The sequence below is a fragment of the Vanellus vanellus genome (genome assembly GCF_965231255.1).
Source record: "Vanellus vanellus genome assembly, chromosome: 1".
In the NCBI taxonomy this organism is placed as follows: Eukaryota; Metazoa; Chordata; class Aves; order Charadriiformes; family Charadriidae; genus Vanellus; species Vanellus vanellus.
Window position 1 is genome coordinate 210,476,106 of NC_138905.1, and position 24,088 is coordinate 210,500,193.

Below are 24,088 nucleotides of genomic sequence, written 5' to 3' on the forward strand. Positions count from 1 at the left end.
CTAGGTGAACCTGTCACTGTCCACTGAACAGAAAAGGAACCTTAAAGATTTGCCTAGACTAGATATGTCCCATACCTGGAGCCCTGTGAGAGTAATCCTAAAGTTAAGGGAAAGCAGAACATAAACTGAGGGCTGACTCAGAGAGAAAATATTGATAAAGAGCTAAAACAGAGAAAAAAACTTGTAGGGCAGTATGGGTACCAGCTCCTGATGCTATTGCTAAAAGTTTCAGCTGCAGCTGGCTCTTACAGTGACCAGTGCATCTCCACTACATCCCGCCCAATAAGCTGACTTGCGGAATACTTCACTGGTTTCTTTGTTCCACATCTGCACAGAGAAGACAGAGGGAAAACAAGCGAGTCCAAAGTCGGAGCCACTGTGGTGTGTGGACGGCCGGCCCTTCCTGCCATATAATGCTGTTTTTTCAGAGTCCAGGCACTGTGCTACTGAGACTCCTCCCAGCCAGACTGAGTCATCGTCAGCCAGCATTAAGAAAAGGATAAAATTAGCTTAGCTATTAGTAGAAATGTTTGACTAATAAATAAAACAGTGAGACACTTTTGCTTAACAGTGGATGCAACCATAGACAGAGATATGTCCTGGCTGCTTGCCTGGATGTAAATACTGCATGGCTAAAATTGTTTGCTTTGTCCAAGCTCAAAAAAGACCCCAAAATCGATTTGGTAGAAACAAGAGAGCCTCCATGGAGCTGAGTGTGCATCCGAGGCTGTGAGGCCAGGAAGCGTGAGCTGTGTGCGTCTTGGGGCGTCACTCGTTCCTCCAGCACCCTCCCTCCCCACGTCCCCGAGTGCCTTTCAGTTGACATCATGTCTCACGTTGAAAGAGCACTGGGATCTCAGCAGAGCTGCGCGCATGGGGAAGCAGACAGCGAAAGACACAGTAAACAGAGCATGCATTCAAAACCAGTATGTCGGACCTGCAGCACTGGTCCAGCCCATTTAATGGCTGGCAAAGGAAAGGCAGTCTGCAGTGTGTGAGGAAGGTCATCACTGCCTCGGGCAGGATCCAGAGCAGGTCCTTATCCTATGCCTTTTCTTGCAGGTAATTCCTGCTGACTCTTGGGATTTTCCCTCCATTGTGAATAGGTTACATGTCTCTCCTTCGCTGCAAAGCGAAATCCACCGAGGACTCCAGCACTGAGAACATAAAGGGAGACAGCAGCCCAGAGGATGGAATGGAGCACAGAAGCAGAAATTTGGAGAGACAGTGGGAGGTGGCAGGGAAGAGGTTAAGGGCCAGGATGACTTTTGTGAGCACAGAGAAGCAGCACAAGATTTTTACTGCCCCATGGGTGTGACTGGAGCTAAACATCGAGGGATGGCCTCATCGGAAAGCAGCTCCACGCTGACTCACTGGCTGAGTCACGGCCTTGCCCGGACTCTATTCTTTTCCCAATCAAGGAAACAGCAAATTCCAACAAACTTCTTTTAAGGCTGCCGTTTGGATGCTGAGCATTCCTGCACCAAGCCTCTACTCTTGACAATCCCCTGTGCTGTTCCCTGTCCGTAACACAGTGGGAGAGGCAAGATCCTTCAAAGCACACGGTGTCCCGAGGGAGGAAACGTGCTGCAGGCTCTCCTAAGCAGGAATGGGATTTCATTTACTGCTGCTCAGCCCATGCAAGCTGTGCCCTGGACGGCAAAAGACAGGCTTTTACAGGAAGGGAGGAGAGGGGAAAATTCAGGCTGGGAGATTTCCATTCTCATACTGAACCTCTGCCCTGCTCAAGCAAAATGCTCATGTTCACAGTACCACGCTGCTTTGAAAGAGGAGACTGCATGCCCAGATGCTGTGCTTTAAGGGTGGGCAGAAGATAGCCCCAGAGTCTACAGTGGCAGACCCAAACAATCAGGAAAGAAAATTGCCTTGACTAAATTCCCATCCGGATTCAGAAACAATCGGTGAAAAACAACAATTAAGAGTAATGTTACAGATGGAAAAAGGGGTAATCGGAGAGCAAAGAGCATACAGGAGAAACTTTAAGAACGAAAAATGACACAGGAAACTGGGAGGAAAATCCCTGCATTGGCAAGCTCAAGAAGGAGTTTTTAAAGTCCATTAGGAGCATCAGCAATCTTCATAATGCTACAGGCCAAGAAGTAGATGAGAAAAACATTAACAAGGTTCCAAACAGGCACAAGGTTTCTATAAACGTTTCTGTTCCCTTTCAGGATGCGATGCCTTCAGCAGTGTTGCAATAATCTCAGAGAAGGACCAGCACTCAAGAGAGACCTGCATCCTAGAGCACTGAGATAACCAAAGAATATTGGTTTCCCGGTGCGATCCACAAGCAAATACAAAATTGCACTGAGAGTATGTACAGGTACCATAAAGAATTTGGGATGGTAACTAAGAGGCCATGCCAGTGACACCAGTGAGGGATTCCTTTTCAAGACTGATGCCTTTAACACAGCCAAACACATTTATTCATCTCAGCTCAAAGACTGCATGGAATTTTCTAATCCAGAAAGCAACAACCCTGAGAAGGATTCAAGAGTCACTGTGGACACGCACCTGGACTCAAGCACCCAGTGTAGTGGTGTGAATCTATCCTCAGAGAGATAAACAACCATGTAGAAAGCTGGGGGAGGAAACGGATTTTATCTCTCTAGTTCACATTAGTGGAGCTGATGCTGAAACAGTTCTTACGGTTTTGATGTTGATAAATTGGATACAGAGCAAGAAAAGCGCTCAAATATTTGGTGGGAGGAAGGAAACAATTCTAAGAGACTAGAAGAGCCCAGTCTGCTTACCTTATCCAAAGGCAGTTGCAAGACTAGATTACAAAGTATAATACCTGGTGAGAAAACAGGTTTTCAAAATTACCCGAGAAAGGCACAACAGCCACCTGTGGTTGGGAATAAAGCAAATTAAAATTAAAAATAAGGTGCAATTTTAAACTGTGAGGATAATTAATGACTGGAGGAAATGATCAAGGGAAGTGGTGACTTCTGCTTTTCATGTTTTCCATGCAGTTCACAATGCCTTTCTAAGAGTTGCCACAGCCAAATTGCTCAGCAGAGGAATAACTGAGAGTGCCTCCTTGGTGCCAATTACTGTGTGCAAAGAGATCCAAGGCTTAGCATGTCACAGGAAGAAAGAAGTCTTCAGCCTTGAGCTGTTTTGTGATTAGAGCAGCCACGGGAAGGGTGAAGACCTGGGGTTTTATCATTTTCTGGTTGTTTCCGCTATCTGATGACATTTTAATGCATAATCCAGGAATTCCCACTTGCTGCCCGTACCATTTAACTTGGCTGCTGCTTCCTTCTACATACGTGCTCTCTTTCTCGATGAATCTTCCCTTACACTCAGCTAGTCAGCTTCAAAAACACAGGGAGAACATCCCTAAATATCAAAGCAGCCTAGAGCTGCCTGACTGATGGGGCAACAATTCTCTATATGCGGGGTCAGCCCTGCTCGGGGAAGGGCTACAGGATGTTCCCCAGAGGGACCAAGAGGCTGATCATGATATCCGTGAGTGCTGGACATGCTCTGACAATAATTATTGGATGAAAGCTCTCTGAGCACTTCAGCTGGGGCTATATCTATTAGGCCCTGTAAGAGCATGATGCTAAACTTAGACTTAAACTAAGTCTATGTTTGGAGATCTTTGAACCCAAAAATTGTGGACCTGTGAAAGTTAGGTGCTTCTGCAACAAGATTGAACAGGGATTTTCGTGAGTCTGGACTCAGGCACGTCCACTCCACCAATACCCTCCTTAAGTGTCCAAGCCTTCTAAGGAATCCAAGCCTTTGACCATAAAACACATCCATAGCTATTTGTACTTCACATTGATATATACAAGTTGGGGAAAGGAAAGCACCTTGGGGTTGTAGGGAATTATTTTGGCCAAAGACACTAAGCCAGTCCTTTATTATTTGAAGAATAATTGTATCTGTTCAGAGCAGGTACTGTGCTAGTTATTTAGCTCTCATCTTCAAGTAATCCTCCACACAGGGAATGCTTGCCATTTACTCTAACCCAACAGCAGGAGGAGTCTCTTCAGTCCTTGAGGTCTTCAATCCCGGCTTGATAACTCCTGCCAGATGGATATTACACCTGAACAGTAGCTATTGCCCTCAGGGCAGGTTATTGGGCAAAACACAACATTTTGCTGCACCATGACAGTCAAATTAGCATAACAGTTCCTCCTGATTTAAAGTCCACAGGTTTATAATCTATGACTGACACCCACCATGATAGGATGATGCACTGATATCAGGCTGCTGTGATCTGTAGCCTGACAATACTGAATTCCCAATGCCCAGCTGGGAAGCCAGACTCCTCTGTGAGGTTTGATCTTCAGTCTAAACTGCCTGTACTGGAAGAAATCATAAACCCATTTCACAGGGTGCGGACTGAGGCTTGCAGATAAGAAAACACAATGGTGGATGCTTGGTTACTGCAGGTGTAGCTCTTAGGAAATGACACAGTAATTATTGTTACTATTTACCTGACTTCTGATTGAAGGTTATAATTTATGACGAGCTGCTTAAAATAACCGGTTTCTTTGTGTATACCAAGAGCCCACTTCTTCCAAGTACTTTCTCTGACGGCTCGCTGACGCAAAGGGTGCAGTTTACATTGCTGCTCTGGCTCTCTAGATAGCAGTGTCTTTGGGGACCTCTTGTGGGCTCTCTTTTAAACTGCATGCTCAGGAAAATGTTTCCGTCTTCATTTGTAGATACACCAAAGAACCTTTTATTTCACACGCCCTCATGTGGATTCACAAAAGTTTGATAATAAGATGCATGTAAAAGTAAAAGCAAACACAAGAGAGAAACTGCATTTTAAGAGGGGGAATTTAATGCCGAAGTGATGCTCCTTTACGCTTTGGCTTCTTTACACAAGCGGCGATGAATATACATCACGTAAAGGATTTCTTTGTGTGGGGTGGGGAGGGGACCTTGCTGACTGACAGTCGGGCTTACACTAATGTTGCTAATGCACACCTCTGAGCAAAGAATATGACTGAGAGGTGTTCCTTCCTTCTCTGGCTGCTTTGTATCTGTCATTCCCCGTCTTTCCCATGAGGATCCCAACCCTATCTCCTTAATCCCTTCCCTCTTCCATGGCTTTTCCCTCATCATTCCAGCCCCCTTTGCCTTGATACCCAGGGTAAGGACTTTGAAGCCATGAAGTGCTGTTTTACATCACTATATGCTGCTCTTTTCCAAGCCTCCTGCATCAAACAAGCAGCCTCTGGGCAGAGATAATTTGTGGCAGAAGACCCAACAGTGGCTCACACCAGTAGGTTACAGTGATGGCTGCAGTATGTTCTGAGGCCCTCTCTCTCCGCCTACCTGCCCCCTGGCTGCCTACCTGTCCCCTGGCTTCTCCCCACCGCACTGGCGAGAGCTCCATGGCCTCCGCGGAGAGGCCTTGCTTGAGCGGGGCCAGCACAGGGCCACGGCCTGGTAGCACCTCAGGGCAAGGCACCTCCAGGGTAACCCCCGGCCCGCAGGACGGGCGCCCCAAGCTCCCTGTTCCGAGCTGGCTCGCCCGATGCTAGTCTGAGGAGAAGGGGGAGGAGGAGGTCGCCATTGCTAGGCAGGCAGCGCCCACTTCCGCCTCGGTAGCCATCATGGCGGACAGGCTCACCTCCCTCACGTGACAGTCCTGCGAGTCCTCTCTATGGTAAGTCCTCCTTTGGCGACGGTTTCCGCTACGTTGTGTCTATGGTTCCCGCGCGGTGCCTTGTGGGCGCTTGGCGGAATTATGGTGGCAGCGTAGGGCCTACTTGCGTAGGGTAGGAGGAGGCCGCGGTGTAAGTGCCGGGGGCGGGTGTCTAAGAGGGCTCTGGTGGGGTACCTGAGGGGGAAAATGGGCGGCCCTGGGGCGGGGGGTGCTGTAGGGGTCCTTGTGTGGGCACGGGCCGGGGCCGGGGCCGGGGCCGGGGCCGGGGCACGAAGGGGGGCCCTGGGGACAGCTGTGGCGGGAGCTTCGGTGCGTGCTCGGGGTCGGGCTGCCCAGCAAAGGCGGTCGGCAAGGGGTCCAGCGGGAACTAGGACAGCTCAGCTCCAGGCCGAGCCCAGTCACGCTTTGTGGCTAATAACCCCTGCGTGGCCGGTCCTGTCTTCGTGTAGCTCTAAAGAGGGTTCTCCAGAGGTGTATTTCTGAAAGTCAGAGGTCAGTGTGATGGTCCCTGAGTGGTTTCAGATTGAGTTTGTGTCCTTATACTTAGTTCCAAGCCTTATACTGACTTAAGAAAGAAGCAGGGACAGTTTCCAGGGGATTTGTTAATGCTTCATAAAATTATGCAGCCACGTTGAATCTGATTCTTCACTGGAATTCATGGATCCCACCATTACATATAATTAGCACATAAGTTCTGAGAGCAAGTGGCTGTCTTGGATCATGGATCTGGCCGAGTCTGTGCCAAGACAGAGCTTAAATGTCTTGCTGAGCTTCAGCTAGCTTACACAGCATCACTGAAAAGCATCAGCAATCCTTGGTCAATGAGACAAGGCTAGTTCCTGTCTCACTTTTTTTAAAATGTGTTTCTGTCTGTTATAATTTTGTTTTCCGAGTAGTAGTTCGGCAGCAGTAACTGTCTTCTACCTGATGAGATGTAACTTTGAGCAAGCAGTCTATTTTATGATTTTAACACTAAAGTCATGCATTTTGTGATCTCATTAAAAGTGAAAAGATAACAAATAATGCAAGCAGAGCATAAAAAACTTTTATTTGTGTATCACAAAAGTATATGAAGCAATATCATGGTTTTTTCTCTGCTTTTTAATATTCTCTAATGTGTTCTCTTGTCATCCGATAACATTCAACCATCTGGTTCGTAGGACTCATGCTTTTATCTCTGCAGATGTCTCTCTCTTGTGTTTTATGTATCTTTAGTCGTGGTTAATGGGTGCATGTGTCTTGGTGAAGCAGGAAAGAGCATAGTTTCAGATAATAGGTTTAAGATGGCGCTGTTTAATTGTGCAGGGGTTTTTGATGTTGGTTGATGATCTTAAACTTATGGCGTAGTGGGTTTGGATTGCAGGGTTTCCAGCTCCTCCCTGGCAGCACTGAGTGCAGAGCATGCTGACAGGGTGTCCGTGTGGCTGAGGCTGGTTGGAGTTTGTTTCACTTTGCGACAGAAGAATTGATTGTAGCAATTTTGGGCATAAGCTAGTTAATTTTTAGGGCATACTGGTGGTATGCCCTTTCTAAATGAGAGCTGGTGAAAACTTCTGCATTTGTCCAAGCTTTTTTAATGGCACTTTGTTTACATAAGAATAAAGCTGTCAGCCTTGTGCTACCAGCGAAATGTTAACCTAACCCTTCTGAAGGTTTTGCTGGCCAGCTGGAGCTCTGTGCAGGTCAATCCCAAAGGACTGCAGTATTGATGACAGTGGTGTGCCAATACTAGAGAACTGAACAGGGCCATGACAAGGGCTAGAGCATTCAAGTTGTGTGATCTTCATCAGTATTTAATTATCAATACCATCCTAGGCATAGTATGGTCTGTGTCAGACAGCATTTCTGGTGGTGGTACCAAGATATGATTTGGGGAATAACGGAGGGGTCATTCCCAGTAGGCAGTCATTTTTGGCTGTTGTTTTTCAGGAGGGGAAAGAGTTTAGTTGCAACACTGTACCACTTGCCTTAAAGATAGGAGACCAGCTCCTGGCTGGTTTTATTTACTTTATAAAGGTAGTTTCACATTCCTGTTAGAGGCTGTGTATCATCTTTCAAACACATGGGAACATGCTTTCTTTTGAAAATCTGAATGGAGTGTGTCAAGTCTGTCAATAAAAAACTCCTTCAACTTTGAGGATCACGTGGCAAGTGATAGCTGGTGTTGTGTAAGTGGCACTTGACATTGCCACTACAATTCCAGGAACAAAGTAGCTTCTGGTGAATGTCTTTCACTGTAAGTTGTAGTAATAACTATTTTTTATCCTTGATTCTGTAGTAGTTAAAATGACGACAGCAGCGAGGCCAACATTTGAACCTGCAAGAGGAGGAAGAGGAAAAGGTGAAGGAGACTTAAGTCAGCTATCCAAACAATATTCCAGCAGAGACCTTCCTTCTCATACTAAAATCAAATACAGGTTAGTATTTGGGGTTTTTTGGCTTTATGGCAAAACAGGCTGGGAATGATTTTTTTGTTATGAGTGATACTCTCAAATTTTTCGCAGTAGATGTTCATGTGCTTGACATGAGCACTGAGGACAAACCAGAGATTGTGCAGTGGTGCTGAATGAGTGGCCTGAAAGTGTAAGTCTCAAAAGTAGAGTTAGGACATCAAATGCATTGCAGGTAGTTGGAGAGGTTTCATTTTAGTGGTATTTATTACTGATTATGAAAGTGAATTGTCAGAAGTAGGTGAGCTTTGGAGATTTCTGGTAGTGGAGTAGAAAGAAAGTTGTCATTGGGAACAGCAGGAACTGACTGAGCCATGGAGGGTGCTGTCACTTGCAGAGAAAGATGGGATAAGAGGAGCGAAGTTGAGCACATCTTAAAAGCAGGAAAACTGCATCATGTATTTGGCAAAGCACCACTGGGGAAGGATTTAAAGAGGAGGCAGGGAAATCATTGAATAGCACTCAGGCAGTAGTACATGTTGGAAGAGCTAATGTTAAACACTGCAGGTGGTTGATGCACGTCCTGGGAGAGGACATTGCTTTAATCATTGAGAAAGATAATGGAACCTTAGGAATATTTTCCTCTGATTGAAATGCATAAAAAAATCTGTGTTACCCTTTTGAAAGATTAAATGAAATCTAGAGTCGGTGTGATACAGATACCTAGAATGTAAATGAAATGTGTCAGCCTAAAAATGTGGTGTTTTTTTTTTTATCTAATGTTGCTCTTGTCAGTGATATTACTGTAAAGTTTTATATTTCCACTTTTTTGTGCAGAAGCTTACCCTTTCACCTCTTCCTTCCTGCCCCTTTGTTTTTGAAGAATATGTATGGAGTCGGAACGTTTTGGAGAATACCAAAATCAACAGCACAAAAAGTGCTGTTTAATGCATTTTGTTGTTATGGGAAAATCGCTGGTGTTTTGTTTCTTTAAACAAAATTGGGTTCGGAACACCAGTCTGTTGCTTTGAAAGAAGTGTGCAGGGACAAATATGTACAGGAATATACAGTGTATGTTTTTACAAATCCCTCTGTGTGCGTGAGAGAAAGAGATGGAGGGGGCATTAAGTGTCTTCTGTTCTTTCTCCCAAATACCTAATACAAAGTTGTCTTTGTTAAATTGCCAGGACTGTATCATTGCAGGAAAAGTTCAGTGTTTCAGTTCCACTCATGTTCACTTGAATGACACAGGGTTTGGGGCGATTTCCAGCTATATCAGGGATTCCAAGTTCAGGTTTTTAATTACAAAAGCAAATGAAATACTTCATCATAAAGACAGGCTGTGCACACAATGTATTTATAATGGCTCAAGTCTGGGTTTCTTCCAGGCACTCTTATTTCCAGCACTGGGTTCACAGGAAGGTGAAGGAATTGGTGGTTGGTTTAATTCATTAGTTCTTTTCAAGATTTCCACAGAAAATTCAGTGCTCTCTAGGTGGAACTTTGTGTGACTCAAATATAAATAGTCTGTTGGTTTTGGCCAGCATGTGTTACATAAAAGAGGCAAAAAAATGTATTTGCAATATGTTTCACTAAAGCTAGTATTTTGCCTGTTTTCCCAACTTTTTTTTTATGGATGTGGGAGATTGTCTCCTATGTTTCTTGGAGGGGAAAAGTTTTATGAAAAGTATATTCTAGTCTTGGTCTTATCTGTAAGCCTTAGAGACTCTGCAGCAGCACTTTGGGATGAGTAAACGGTGAGGAAAGCTGACCACAGTGCTGGTGGATCTCTGCTAGGACACTGGGCTTGGACTGCTGGAGAAAAAGAGATTTAGACATAGCTACAAGAGGTAGATGTGGTCATTCTGTTTTTCTAGCAATTTATGTAAGGTCTTTTAATTCATTTGAGGGCCACTGGAAGGAGCATGTGTGTGTGGCATTGCATGCCTCTGTTTGTGTAATGCATACAGAGAAGGGGGCTGGTGAAGAAACTTATGTCTACATGGTGCCTAGTTCTTATTCTCTACACTTACCTGTTCACCCCAGGATTTATTGGCCTCCATGAAAAAATTGCTGCCAGCTGCAGACTGTCAACTTCAGTTTTTTTTCCCTTCCCTTATGTTGTTTTAGACAGACCACTCAGGATGCTCCCGAAGAGGTGCGTAACCGTGATTTCAGAAGGGAGCTGGAGGAGAGAGAACGGGTTGCTGCAAGAGAAAAGAATAGAGACAGACCAACTAGAGGTAAAAGAAAAAAGAAACAAAAAATCTTAGTGCCTTTGTATAGCATTGCTTTTTGCACAAAGCTCAGTGTTGCAAGAAGTTTGCAGGTTGTAGACAGTGTGTCATGAGTGTAGAATTTCGGATATTGGTCTGATAGTTCAGAGCTGCTGACCTGCAAGGGAATGTCTGCTGGCTTTCATGCTGGCTTCATGCTAGCAAAAAATCTAGGCCAGCCAGTAGAAAAGCATAGGCCATCATACAGGCCTGTTGATACAATATGATTGTAATGAATTGGCAACAAGTATGTACAGCTAATAAAGGGCTTTTTTTTGTACTTGGACAAGTGAGACAGGAAGGAGAAGGGAAATAACTCATCTTGTAGTGTTGCAGCACCAGTGTAACAATAAATCTGTTTTTTAAAGTATGCAATTCTGTTCAGATATAGTGAAGTGATAATTAAAACAAATCAAAGGTATGCTTTATGAGAAATAGCTAATTTATAATATTAAACTTGACAGAATTTAGGTACTTTAGGCTTAGATGGGAAATGTAGAGATATTGTGGGGCTTTCAAGTACACAGACGAAAGCAGATGTGGTTTGGACCAAATTGGCCAACAGTAATGCTTTGGGGGGTTCTCCAATGGGAACCCTCCAATTAGTTATATAGAATAAGGATATTTCTCCACAGCTTTTTCTTCTGCTATTCTTTTGTCTTGAAATAATGGCTTCAAAAAACTTTTTGAGGTCAAATTGTAAGTTTGGGGATGTTATTGCTTCCCTTGAGGATACCTACAGGGGAGAAATTAGCATGGGCATTAAGACTGAGAAGTGAGGAAAAAGTAAGCATAAGCTTGTATCTCCTACTCTAATGCAATCTGTGTGAAGATTTTTTTTTTTTGCTTTCTGACATTAGATGCTGTTAAATGAAGTGACTTAGTCACTCTTTTGGTTTGGTTTTTTTTGTGTTTTTCTGTTTTAAATCTTATGCCATAGAACACACAACATCATCTTCTGTGTCTAAGAAGCCTCGGCTAGACCAGATTCCTGCAGCAAATCTTGATGCAGATGATCCGCTTACTGATGTACGTATCTCTTTTCTGTCTGATTTCCTTTCATTGTCCTGCCTTCAGGATTTGGTATTAATAGAATATATACTTTCAGATCTGCTAAAGGTTTAAGGCAGGTTCCAGCACATCTCACTTTTACAGTTACTGTGCTTGGTGGAAGTCCAGAGTGGTTCAGAGGATTCTAGTCCATGCTGTAATGGTATTCTTGGAAAGCACACCAGGAACTGAAAATACCACTTAGTATGGGGGATGAGTGACTTTCTAGACTCAGTCATCTACTGGGTTAGAGTTCCCCTAAAGTAGAACTGTTGAGATACACTGACTGTCAGCATAAGCAATTGATTCTTGCTCCTGGCTCCTCTCCTCATGCTGACATCTAGGAATTAGGTCTAAGCCTTGACAGTAAGATGAGGGTTTTTTTAATCCTGTTATATTTGGTCCCAGCAATAGCGGACAGGATATTCAGACACACTATTATAATGACTTATGTTACAATGATCAGAGAGTGATTAAGGACAGTCATTCTCTAGAATCTGTCATCTACATAGCATTTGAATTATAAAATTAATTACAGTCATCCAAAACCCACAGACATACTTTTGTCTTGACTTTACAGTGCAAGAGCAAATAAACCATTTGTATTGTACTTGCCGCTGATACAAGTATCCAAGTACTTCAGAAATCAGCCAGCAGCAAATTGCAGCCTTAGCTGAGCAGACCAGGACTGGTTTTATTATATGAAATGAATGAGTTGCTTCTTGTTTCCATTTGCTGCTATTAGGAAGATGATGAAGATGAGGACTTGGAAGACAGTGATGATGATGACACTGCAGCTCTTCTGGCTGAATTGGAAAAAATCAAGAAAGAACGAGCTGAGGAACAGGCTCGAAAGGTAAAATCTCACCCATTGAAGAGCATCTGTTTTTTGCAAAGTGGTGTTTGTTAAAACTAGTGTGCCTAAGGTACTTAGGATGAGTGAAAACTGGTAAGCAAAGTAAGTAAGCGCTCTTCAAAACTCTTCTCAAGTAGAGTCTGATGGATTTGTTCTTCTTGTAGCCTCCATAGCTCCCTATAATCTCTCTCTCTACAGATAGGAACACTGTGCTCTGCCCTTGAAAGGGGAGGGAAGTCCCTGTACTTAGAGATTGTTTTCCCATGAGCCCGATCAAATCCTATGTCGTTGGTTCCCACACCTTGGTGTGAGAGAGATTGTTGGGATGGAGCGCGTTAGTGAAATCGCTGATTGATGAATGGACTTCTAGGGGCTCGTTTGGGAATACTCTGTTGTCAAACTGATCAGGATTTAGGATGAACTGTACTGGTTCTAACATTGTATTGCAACAGAGTAGGGTCCAAGTATTTCATCTGCGCTACTGAATCACTCTGCCTCTGTTGGTGCAACAGAAGTGCTGGATATGTGCAGCTTTCCTTCTTCTTTTAGTAAGCTCTTTCTTTTTTTGAGGAGGGCTTAAATCATTTTAGTGCTTTTAAGAAATGTTGCGTACTTCAGTTTGAGTAGTTTTGTATGTTGTTATACATGGATTCTACGTTAGTGTAAAAAAAAAAAGCAAACAACAAAAAACAATTTTGTCATCTTTGTATAAGGTAATCTGAGATGCTAAATGAACATCTTAAATGCTGATTGGGATCTTTGCTGCTGTGATAACTTAATGTTTTGGTGCCTCCGCACCACTAATAACCTTATCACAGTTTAACACACATGTTTATGGTTTCATGTTTTTCACAAATGCTCTCCAGTAGAGTCAACTGGCAGTGAACAGGGTGTAGTGTCTAGCACACTGGGAATGGCTAGGAGAGAATAATGTTTTAAATGCTGTAATGCTTGACCACTCTTGGCTAAAAACATAGAAATTTATTTTTAGAATCAACAATGCCTGTAAAACCAGTGAGCTCTGCAATTTTGGATTAAGTACTTTGGAAGGCTAAAAGCTGTACCATGTTGCTTCGGTGCAGAAGTTTTGCTGTAGCAGACTGTTGATACTTGATTCTCGATATAGCCTATGAGTGGTCTTTGATATTAAAGTGTGTCTGAAAGTGTCTCTCATCTCTATCTATGCATTTGAAGCACATCACACAGCAATGAAATTTTGTTCGGCAGTAATAACATGGTTAAAATTACTTAAAAACACTGGCAACGATTCTTCCATGTATTCCTGTGTGAAGTGTACTAAAGTACAAATTAAGGGTAGTGATGTGTAGGACAGACTTCTACTTCAGCTCTTCTTGCACAGTACTTGAAATGAAAGCTTAGATCTGTATGGATTTTTCACTTTGCCTGATAGTTGAAATTATACATCGAGATTAAACAGCATATATAGTTATGCTGTCACATTTCACTGTGGAAAACTTGCATTAGGAGAATAATGGTAGTAAATTGCAGCACAGGCAACCAAGTGCATGCTTCTCTGTGTAGAAAGCAGGAATGTTATAATCTCTGTGAAATTCTTATTTTGTCACTAGAGGGTGCTAAAAGCTATGAAGTATTTAGCATACCTCTTGTCTTATTTTGCTGTCTCTTAACTGGTATTCTTTTTTTTATGTTCTTCTTCCCCCAGAAACAGGGTTTATAATGTTCAGTGCTACGTGCATACGGAATACATGCACACTTATCTGAAATGAATACATTTCTTTTGCCTTTTAGTTATTTATTTGTAATAGTGCACACTGTTGCAGATTCACTACTTATTCTGTTCATCCTTTCACTGTTTGATGGCTGATAGGCTCTCTTAAAAATTGATGTCTTCAATAAATAGTGGGTGCTCTACAGGTACTTGGATTGTTATTTTCTTGGGGGTTTTTGAGAGGAGGAAACTAAGACTACATTGATGGAAAAAGTAAAAACTGAGGTGGAACGCAGCCTTGGAAAGAGTCTTTGGGAGTAAGGGTCTCCTTAGGAAAGATCACTTATTTATATTGGCTTTAGGGGTGCAATCTGTTTAGATTATGCCTTGTTTTCCATGGCTTTGAAATAAGGTGTTACTGGCAAAGCATTTTGTAGCCATTTCATATAAATCCCTTTTCCCTTCAGATATGTGGGATTTCATATTATTATGTATTGCAAACCGTAATTTAAACCTCCAGCTGACTTCGGGATAACATCTCATGTAAAGTCTTAATTTTTTTAGTCGCTATTAGTCCTAACCCACATACAGGGATGGTTTATCTCCTGAAACGCTGCTGTCCATACTAGACAGCATGGGTAAACCAAGGCAAAGGGAAACTGCAGAGTGAATGCCTGTTCACTCTTCTGTGCATCGTTGTCAAATCTCTTTGTTGTTATACAGACAGATTAATATGTCTCTGCATCTTCTTGAAACGTGCCAGGGTCATAACAAGGTGAAGTGAGTAAAATATAGTAATATATCCCAAAATCGTGCCATATGTATTTTTTTCCAGATACTTTAGTTATTTTGATTTATGAAAATGCTAGTCCAATTGTTTCTGAGACTTCATTTAAAGTAAACTGGATTTTTGTTAACCAGGAAATTTTAGTTTTGAAAGCCATTTCTATAGAATAATTTTGTGTCTTATCTGAAACGATGAACACTAGGTCTGCTGTCTATGTGAACTGTCACAGACGGGTTTCATGGAAACATTTCAGTGTTCAAAACTCAGCGTTACAATGCTCTTGATTTTCAATTTTCAAGCGCTTCCTTAAAAGGTAAATTGAAATAATGCGAAACAAACCTCAAACCAGTGAGCAGCTGACTGTATGCGTACAGTTCCAGCAAAGCTATTTTAACATCCAGTCACTTTATGCTTATCTGACAACAGACTTAAAGCTTTTTTTTGTTTTGTTTTCTTAACAATTTTATTTCACCAAGTGTTTCTGTATAACTGAATGCGTTACTTCACCAATGGTCAAAATAGATCTTAGCTCTATCCTGTGTTTTAGCCATATCACAGAGTTTCATGAGAAAATGAATCAATAGGTATTAATCTTTTCGCTCAAATTTTAAGGTTCTAACTGAAACTAGAATATCAAATCAGTGATAAAGAATTTCAATAAAGAGGCAAAAGCAGATGGAAGAGTAAGTTTCTTCGTTAGATATTTGAGACTTGGTAGCAATACTTACCATTGCCAAGAACCCTGATAATTTCCCCTCCCTTGTGGGTAGAATAACAACAAATCTGCGTATAGACGCTGCAGTTGTGATTACTCTGTGTTCTTATTTTTTGAAGTTTCAATCAGTTGAATTGCTGTGTTGCAGAGTTAGTAATTTGCACAGGATTAAATAACTGGGGTGGATCTCTGCATTATTAAGTTTTGTTCCCTGCTCCTAAAGGCAGTGCTGTCATAGTTTGTCATTCAAAAATTAGCATTTAAATAAGGTTATGTGATTATTTTTTTCAGTTTTCAATGAAATGTGAGCATTTCAGGTTTTCCTTCAGCTACTCAACTTCTATAAAAGCTGAGTAGGATAATTTTCTTTAATACAATGGAGTCGTTTCAGGAATTTCGGCACTTTCTGTAAAAGTAATCTTACTCTGTGCTAAGGGTAGTAACTGTACTAAAAAAAAAACACCATGGTAACAATAATGTTTTTCTTTCCTTTGCGGTCAGAAACAAATATGCCAAGGGACTGTTATTCTTACAGCAAGATAAGGAATAATTGTTTAGTTAAGGTTAATACAGTTTTGTCGGTTTTTTTTTTTTTTTTTTTTACCCCAGCTGTGATGCCACATGGTGAGTTCAGTTGTACAGTGGAGGCTTGCTTTGAGAGCTAATTCACATAGCAGAGTCTCCATCTGCTTCCTCGGGGTATGGGACTCCCTCTGCCAGTCCAGTCTTATTCCCCACACCATAATATTCCTGTTCTATTGCCTCTGCTTCTAACATGGTGGTTACAACGTGGTTGACTTCTGGTTCATCTCTGCAGATTGTTGATGCAACACACTGCCATTGAAAAGCACAGTGCTGCTGTCTGTAGTGATGGAATAATCTGTAGCAACTTTTTTTTTTAGCTAAAATGGCTTAGGGAAAGAGTTGTATACCTCATCTTGCTGAACGGAAAGGCAGGCAAAAAGGTGTTATTTTAGAAAAGGTGGAGTGAATAGAGAAATATTATTTTCCCCCTTAGGCTTTTCTTCTGTTGTGGGTTTGTTGTATCCATAGTGTTTTAACTTAATAAGCCTTTGTTCCACCACACAAAAGAACAATGTAGGCTTCGGAGCAACCCGAGCTGCTTATTTTGTGAACAGCTGTGCTTGATCGTGCCTCAGAGGTGTGAAGCTCAGACAGCTATGAAGGTTATGTCTGATCTGTTTGATTTGATACAACCCATGCTCCATTGCCTGGAGCGTCCTGGCTTTCAGTGGAGGAGTGGGCAATGGAAGATTTATGTGGAAAATTCTAAAACATAATGAAAACCTCATTTGGCTGGAGCTGAGGGATTCTGCAGCTCTGGCCAAAATGTGTAACTTAGCTTAAGTGCAGATGTCAACTTTACACCATGGTGAGTTACACCTAGTATTTCCTCCATGTCACGCCTCTAAGCTACAAAACTTAGTATACTAATTGTTTTTTTTTTAATCTTGAATACCTTATTCGGGAGGGTTTAGTGAAGCTAAATAATACAAAAAACTTCAAGACTAAACTTCAGAATTAGCCAGCTTCCTAAAACTTGTAGCAATACGTTGAAATGTCATCCAACCTAGAACAGCTTTGAATGACTGTATTCCATAAATAGATTACTGTGCACACCCCATCTTCTTTGTAAAGTGACTAAAACTGGCAATGCCTTACTCAACAGATATGTTTGCTGTTTGCTTTCAGACTCTAATCTGTTGATCTTTAATGACAAAGATAAGCGTATGCAGTTTTTTACTACTTCCAGTTGTGCTGCCGCTGCGGGTCTAAATGACAGCAGAGTTCTGTTTGTGAGGAGAGCTGAGAAACAGCAAATGGCCACACAAATGCCCAGGGACACTGCTGTATCTCTGACAGGTGACAGCGAAAATCAAGCTTTGAAAATAAGATTCATGGATGTTTTCTCTAACTGTTTTCACTATAAAAGAATGTTTGACAGCTTCTGTTAGCATTGTGTTCATATTGTTTTTAATAATTTAATAGGTGCAGAAGTAAAATCTAATCATTTTAAATTCCCAAGATTGTCCCTACCGTTTCTTTTGATTATAGTGCAATTTTTGCTACCTTCCAGTCCTCTGGAATTGCAATTGACTTGTGTCAATGTCGTTTTTTATTAGCAATTAGCAGGTTTTGACAGGATTCAGTTGAGCTTGAAATGCCAAGTTGTTGGGGTCAATGTACAGGTTATGTATCCCAGCTTCCATGGTGGTGCAGTGGAGATGCAGTCAGTAGAGCCTGGAGAGTGGTTGGTCTCCTGTGCGTGTAATACAGTGTGAGCAAAAGAGCTGTTTTGACTGTTTGTTGTATTCTGGAGATCTCTGATGAGACGTGAGCTCAGGTGCCTACAAGCAGATGTCTAGACGCAGGTGTCTTAATCTGGAGCTAAATCCTGCTTGTAGTCTTATACTGCTGCTTCTAGTGTAATGCTTCTTAAAAGTGTTGTTTCAATTTTGATTTTCTTTTTTTTTCCTATCACCACATTTTAACACTTTAGTCTGATAATGCTTTTTTTTATCAGAAAGTGAACTGTCAGACTAATTGAGGCTGAGGGATATTATGTGGGTTATGTAAAGCAGTTAAAAGTTAGGATGTTGTCTAACATTCCTTTTTAAAATCTTATTATAGAAAAATTAAATGTGCGTCTGTGTGTAATAAGAACACTGGAGTAGTTGCTACCTTATGCATATTTTTTTTTAAGATTCTTAATACTGACTTTATCTTCTAGTGATTTGAATGACTGAGTGCTTTTCACTTCTCTTCGTGCATGGTAGAGAATGCTAGAACAATCAGCTTTTTAGGAGCTGTTGAGATTAAATCTGAAACGGGGAAGAGAGATGGGAAGAGCTGTAATTCCCCATAAATTATTCTGACTGATTCCAGTGAACTTTTGACCATCAAATAAACACCGTGCATAAAGTACGTTGTAGTTCTGTATTTGTCAGTGGTGTGGGGATGCATTTTCATGCATCGTAAAAAAAAAAAAAAAAAAAAAAAAAAAAAAAAAAAAACACAAAAACACAGCAGCATGAGATATTTATATGTGCCCCAGATAAAGTGGTGCGTGATGCACAGGTTCAGTAACTTTGGATCATGGCTGACGTTAATGTCTTAGAAATTTGAGGGCAAGACTGTGCCGTGCTCTGCATGCTGCCTTGAGAAGAGTTCTCCTGGAGTTCAGCTCTGAAAACTGCCATGTCTGTTTGCACATATAGAACTTGGAAGAAGTTCTCTCTACAGAAGCATTTGTCAATGGGGCGGTATTAATTTCTTACAATGCTTTCAATAGTGCTGCCTTCTCCTGAGTGTAGTCCAGTATGAATTTTTGGTTTGTAGCATTCTTACTTGCTTTTAAGATTTGTCCCAGACCTCTTGTTTTTTTCAAAGTCTCACTTTTAATGGAGCTTCAGAGATTAAATTTAATGAGGCAGAGCCCACCTCGTCTTGGACAACACTGAGAACACTAAACATGCTTGCATCCTGTTGTAAATTTGCCTAATGGGCTTAAACGGGATATGATCACCTTTTGGGAGGTATCTGAAAATCAGTACTGATCTTTTTTGCTCATACCATATCTTAGATTTTGTTTAGTTTCCAATTAGTGCTTTGCATGCATGTGCTGTATGGTAGTCTGAGAGCTGCTTGACTTCTAGTGGGAACATGACACAGACTGCAATAAACTGGATTTCATAGCCCCTCCATGTTATGTGGAAAGAAGATGGTAAATCAGAGTTTGGCATTCTATACAGAAGAAGCTGCAGACACTTCTTGTGTGTAATCTACAGAGGAAAGAAATGTATAATTTGAATTTGTGTTTCTAATATGGGGGAAGTTGCTGTTCCTTATCAAATATTTTTGCTCTTTGTGTTTCCTTATTTACTGGGGTGGTAATAACAACTGAAGTTGAAATGCAAACGTTGGATGTAGAGCTATGTTTGAAAATGCAAAACTTCAGTTTATTTAATTAAAGTTAATAACTTTTAACTGCTGCGATTTGTGTTAAAACGCCATGGACAGCAGCAAGGCAAGTTTTGCCTATGCACATGTTTTAATAAGGGAATTACAGGGCTGTCCCATGCTTTTAAACAATATGCCCTTTTGGGGAGCTTTTCCCATACCACTGGCAATTAATTGCAGCTGGCTCTAAATTTTATTTGTGAGAAGCAGTGTAACAGTAGGTGTTTTTTTCATAACTAAAATTTGGGTAGATTTTGAAAGGTAAAATATTTACCAGTGATCCTGTATTACCTGGTAGTCGTATGTATGTTAAGTTGGTATTATTCTTAAGAGGGTTGAGGTGTTTTTTTAGGAATAATCCACATATCCAATCAGTCCAATTAAAAAACATTGTAAATTGTAGATAGTTTTAGTAATATATCACTTCGTATTGATTAAATGTTTGAAGCTAGAGAACTCTGGCTAGCATCACTGTTCAAGTTTAGCACTTAAAACCTTGTAAACGCTATCATCAAGAAAAACATTTCCTCTTTTGGGATCCTATAGCAGCCATGAATTTTCTGCAGTTTGGAAAAAAAACACTACCCAAACTTGTGATCTCTTTTTCTTTAGTTTATATAATTTCTAAAAGCCATGAATTGAGTCTCCTGCAGTGCTAAGGAGACTTCAGTGCATTTTTTAACTAGAATGTCTTCAGACCATCCTTCAGCATACAGGGAGTGCGAGACCTAGTTAGTCAACCAAATTAAAGATTTTTTTTTTTCCTTCTGGTACTTTCATCAAAGTACAATCCTTGTAGTACATTTGAAAGGTTGTGGGAAAATATCTTGATGGAAAATGAATATTATGTATTCATTTTGAAGTCTGTGAAGATTTAAGTCACTAAATATATTAATACAGCTTGGAAGCGTGGGCAATGAAATATACTTTGTGTTGCCTGTAGTGCAGTGCTTCACTCAGACTTGAGTTACATGCTTTTGATAGTACAAGCAGAAGAAAATTTTTCTGCTCCTTAATATTAGAACTCTTAAATAGTCTTATGACATCCACTGCTCAGTTTCACCTTACATTTCTCAATATTCTTTTTAATTGGTCCCCAAGGAAGTTGTAGTTGTAAAACCCAAGCAGATTGCTGAAGATAGAGAAGTTTCAACATGCTGTAAGGTTTTTTCCACCTAATGAATATTGTATAATGTATTCTCTTTTCTCATGAAGATAAAGAAAATCTTTTAATCTGTATACCATTTTTAATATAATAAATATGTAAAAGCTAGAATTTAACTGAATATTTGATGGAACGTCAGAGGTAAGTAGAGCAGCTATGCGTGTTGCTAGATTGACAGTTTATTAGCAATGTTAAGCTCTTTAGGGTATCTCTGCTTCTATCCTTATTCTACTCATACGCAAGTGTCAAACACTCTGAAAAGTCTGAGCTAGGAATTAAAGCTCTGTCTGTGTGGGTGTTTGCAGCTAAATAACTTTTATCCCTACCAACACGATGAGAAAAATAGCCCAGAAAAGTAATGTATCCATTTCTGATTCTCAGGAACAAGAGCAAAAGGCTGAAGAAGAAAGAATTCGGATGGAGAATATTCTGAGCGGTAACCCATTGCTGAACCTTACCGGCCCAGCACAGCCTCAAGCAAACTTCAAAGTGAAGAGGAGGTACTGTGCTATCTGAGCTGTGATATCCATCCCCTTGCTCCCTCTTCTTGCTCAGAGTCTGAAAATTTTGTCACTGCGCTTGGTTTTATTTCCTTCCTCAGATCTTGACATGAGCAGTGTAATGTAGAGTCGAGATACTGATGCACGTAGTGATGATTGTGTTGTGTATTTCTCTGAAGAAATCATCCTGCTACTTTGTGTTTAAAAAAGAGAGAAAGAGGGAGTGAGAATGGTGTTTGTCTGACATTGTTGATAATGATACAAAAAGTAACAGGACCAAAGTTCCTCAAGAAATTTGATGTTATGTTCCCCTTCAAAATCTAGCTGATTTGGGGGTTTTGTTTATTTGTTTTTTAGTGTAACTAGAATTGATAAATAATAGCCTTTTTCTGAATACAGTTCTTGTTTGCAGCAATTGCAATTACTGTTGTGTTTATCAAAGTTAGAGCCATTAGATTCAAGGTTTTTTTCTTCTCTGTCAAATGGTTGCTATATTCTCTAAAGATAAACTAACCTTTAATCTACTGATACTCATCTCGCTTCTAACTCAGGAGCATGTAGGAGATGGCTTGGATTAGAAAAAGAGATCTCTTATCTTAAAGAATAAGATCTAATACTAGTTGTTCTTAGTACATTTAAATAGGAAGCCGAACTTCATTTATATATTTTTTGCAAATTGCACCTAATTTTCATACAAGCTTACTGAAGTTAAAAACTTTTGTTTTCAGATGGGACGATGACGTTGTCTTCAAGAATTGTGCCAAGGGGCTAGATGAAACAAAAAAGGACAAAAGATTCGTGAATGATACTCTGCGATCAGAATTTCACAAAAAGTTCATGGAAAAATATATCAAGTAGTACAGTTTTATGTGCGGTCGTGCTGAAGAACTTTGGAAGGTCATGGTTGTTCCCTCCCTCTCCCTCAGAATTCAAGGCTGAATACTTGCTCATGAATTCCCAAATGCTTTACCAAGATCATCAAGAGCTTCATAATTAGTAATTGCTATGTATCTGGAGTTTTTATTCCTGCAGCACGTTTTCCTTTTCAGTTTAATTAAATCAGTTTGTGTTTCGTGACTGGTTTTATTTTCACGTGCATTTACTTTTACTGGCTGCCTTGTAAATGGTAGAAGAGAGAAGCTGGTTTGCAATAAATTCTTCTAATTGTTTAAACTGCTTTTCAGAACAACCTGTACTTGTAGTGATGGTGGTTTGTATCTTATGCAACTTATATAAATGTCAGTATTATCAAAAGTGGGGAATAGCTGAGTATGATGAGCACTGTGAACTGAAAAGAGCTGTACTTTTTGTAGCAAACTGGACTTCCTCTTAATAGCTGGTTAGAAACTTAGTTAATAATCTGCCTTTTTAGTTTCTTCTTACTGTCAACCAAGTTATGGTTTGGTGGGGTAGCTCCAAGTTCTCAGCAGCCCTCTTTTCTGAGCTGTCTTGGCTCGGCACTTATGGGGTGATACCGTGTAATGCTGGGGGGAATATTGAGAGGGAAGTGCTCTGTGGAACCGTATGGATTTTTTTCCTTCTTAATAAACCGTTGCAGTACTCGGTCCCTCAGCCACAACCGCATGGCCACAAGGCTCAGGCTGTGCACGTGGGTCAGTAGTAATAGTGTTGTCAGAAACTTGCAAGTGAGTGTTTTTATTAAATGAGTGATCTCCTCAAGATACCATAGTACGGTTTGTTTACTTTTTAAATGTCCATTTTAACACTTAATATGACAGTATAACATATGAATGAATGAAAAAAAAAACACAGTTGTGAAGGGATTTCCCCCCTGCCCCCTTCTGTCATCTCAGTTGCATTTTAAATGTTGGCCAAGTGATGCACTGGATATGAACCTAACATTTGCAGAATGTAGTAGTAGTTACCTCTCTACCTAGAAGGCTACAGTGACAAAACTCAGATGTCTTTATGTAAAATTCTTGCCTTTTTCCTTGCCTGTGTTCTGCTCAGTCTAGTTCATTCTTACAGACACTGTTTCACAGTAATGTTATTTTCAAGCTCTAAATTTGAAAATATATCTGGTTTTCTTTTTAAGAGAGTAAATATAGAGCACAATGTTTTAGATTTTTGTTGGGCATGACTCTAGTATCCTGTAAAAACTTTCATTAGCTTTAGCTGTATTTTCCACCCTTTCATTAAGCTATGCATAGTGTAGTAGTGCCAGCAGCTAATGCCCATATTTGCTTGGAAGCGAGATTTTCAGCATGCTTAAGGTCATGTGAGCTCCTACAGCTGCTGGAGGAATATGTGTTTGTGTTACTTGTGCTACCTGCCTCATGACAGTAGTGATTCTTGGGAAGCAGAAGAATGGGTGTAATTTGTAAGTCTCTCTCTTTAAATTAAAGCTACTAAAATCTTGGCGTATAGGCAACGTATTTAGAAGGGGGAAAAAAAAAAAAGTGAAGAGCTGTGCTTTGCAGAGTCTGGCAGTGGAGAAGCCAGCTGCTGCTTTAGGTCTGACCTAACAGCATAGTTGTCATGGCAACAACAAAAAAAATGTTGGTCTCGCAGTATTACAAGATGTAATCACTGTGCCAAAGCGAGCAAGTAAGCGTACAGTTTTATTGGAGAGGGGGAGACATAGCTGGAAAGCCAGTTCAATGCCTTCATGGAAATCATAAGTGCATAATGCTGTCATTTGTGTTCTTGAAGTAATGTAACTCTTTTCTTAGAGAAAATACTTCTTAGAAGTCAGATGGCTGGGGTTGGATGAGCTCTTCAGCTATGTGGGCAGTTATTCTCCACACCTGGAGGAACATCCCTTTCTTAAACTTTTGCATAATGCATAAGAGTACTAGGTCATTTTTTCCAGTAGCTCTCTTCCTCCCTGGTTCTGGAGAAAGAGCCACAGGGACAGTATAGCTCCAGGCTTCAGCTTTATTTGAGGTTTTTTGTTGGCATTGTTCAGCTCAACCATAGAATTTGCAGATCCTATCTCTAACCTGCCCCCTCAAAGCTTTTGTATTTTAGCCTCTTGCAGTGTAAGCTGACCCACAGT

At 40.8% G+C, this 24,088-nt stretch overlaps 1 protein-coding gene across 1 annotated transcript; it reads left to right on the top strand.

The window, feature by feature from the left end:
- Positions 1-5,707: 5,707 nt before the first annotated feature.
- Positions 5,708-22,770, top strand: CWC15 (CWC15 spliceosome associated protein homolog). Its single transcript, XM_082486097.1, has 7 exons — positions 5,708-5,789; positions 7,938-8,076; positions 10,180-10,292; positions 11,266-11,354; positions 12,121-12,231; positions 20,951-21,069; positions 21,798-22,770. The coding sequence occupies exons 2-7, from the start codon at positions 7,946-7,948 to the stop codon at positions 21,925-21,927; spliced, it is 693 nt and encodes a 230-aa protein (XP_082342223.1). The 5' UTR covers positions 5,708-5,789; positions 7,938-7,945; the 3' UTR covers positions 21,928-22,770.
- Positions 22,771-24,088: the final 1,318 nt, after the last annotated feature.

Coding starts and splice junctions, on each gene's coding strand:
- CWC15 (XM_082486097.1), top strand. CDS start 7,946: ATGACGACAGCAGCGAGGCCAACATTTGAACCTGCAAGAGGAGGAAGA. Junction 10,293..11,265: donor TAGAGACAGACCAACTAGAG/GTAAAAGAAAAA, acceptor CTTATGCCATAG/AACACACAACATCATCTTCT. Junction 21,070..21,797: donor AACTTCAAAGTGAAGAGGAG/GTACTGTGCTAT, acceptor TTTTGTTTTCAG/ATGGGACGATGACGTTGTCT.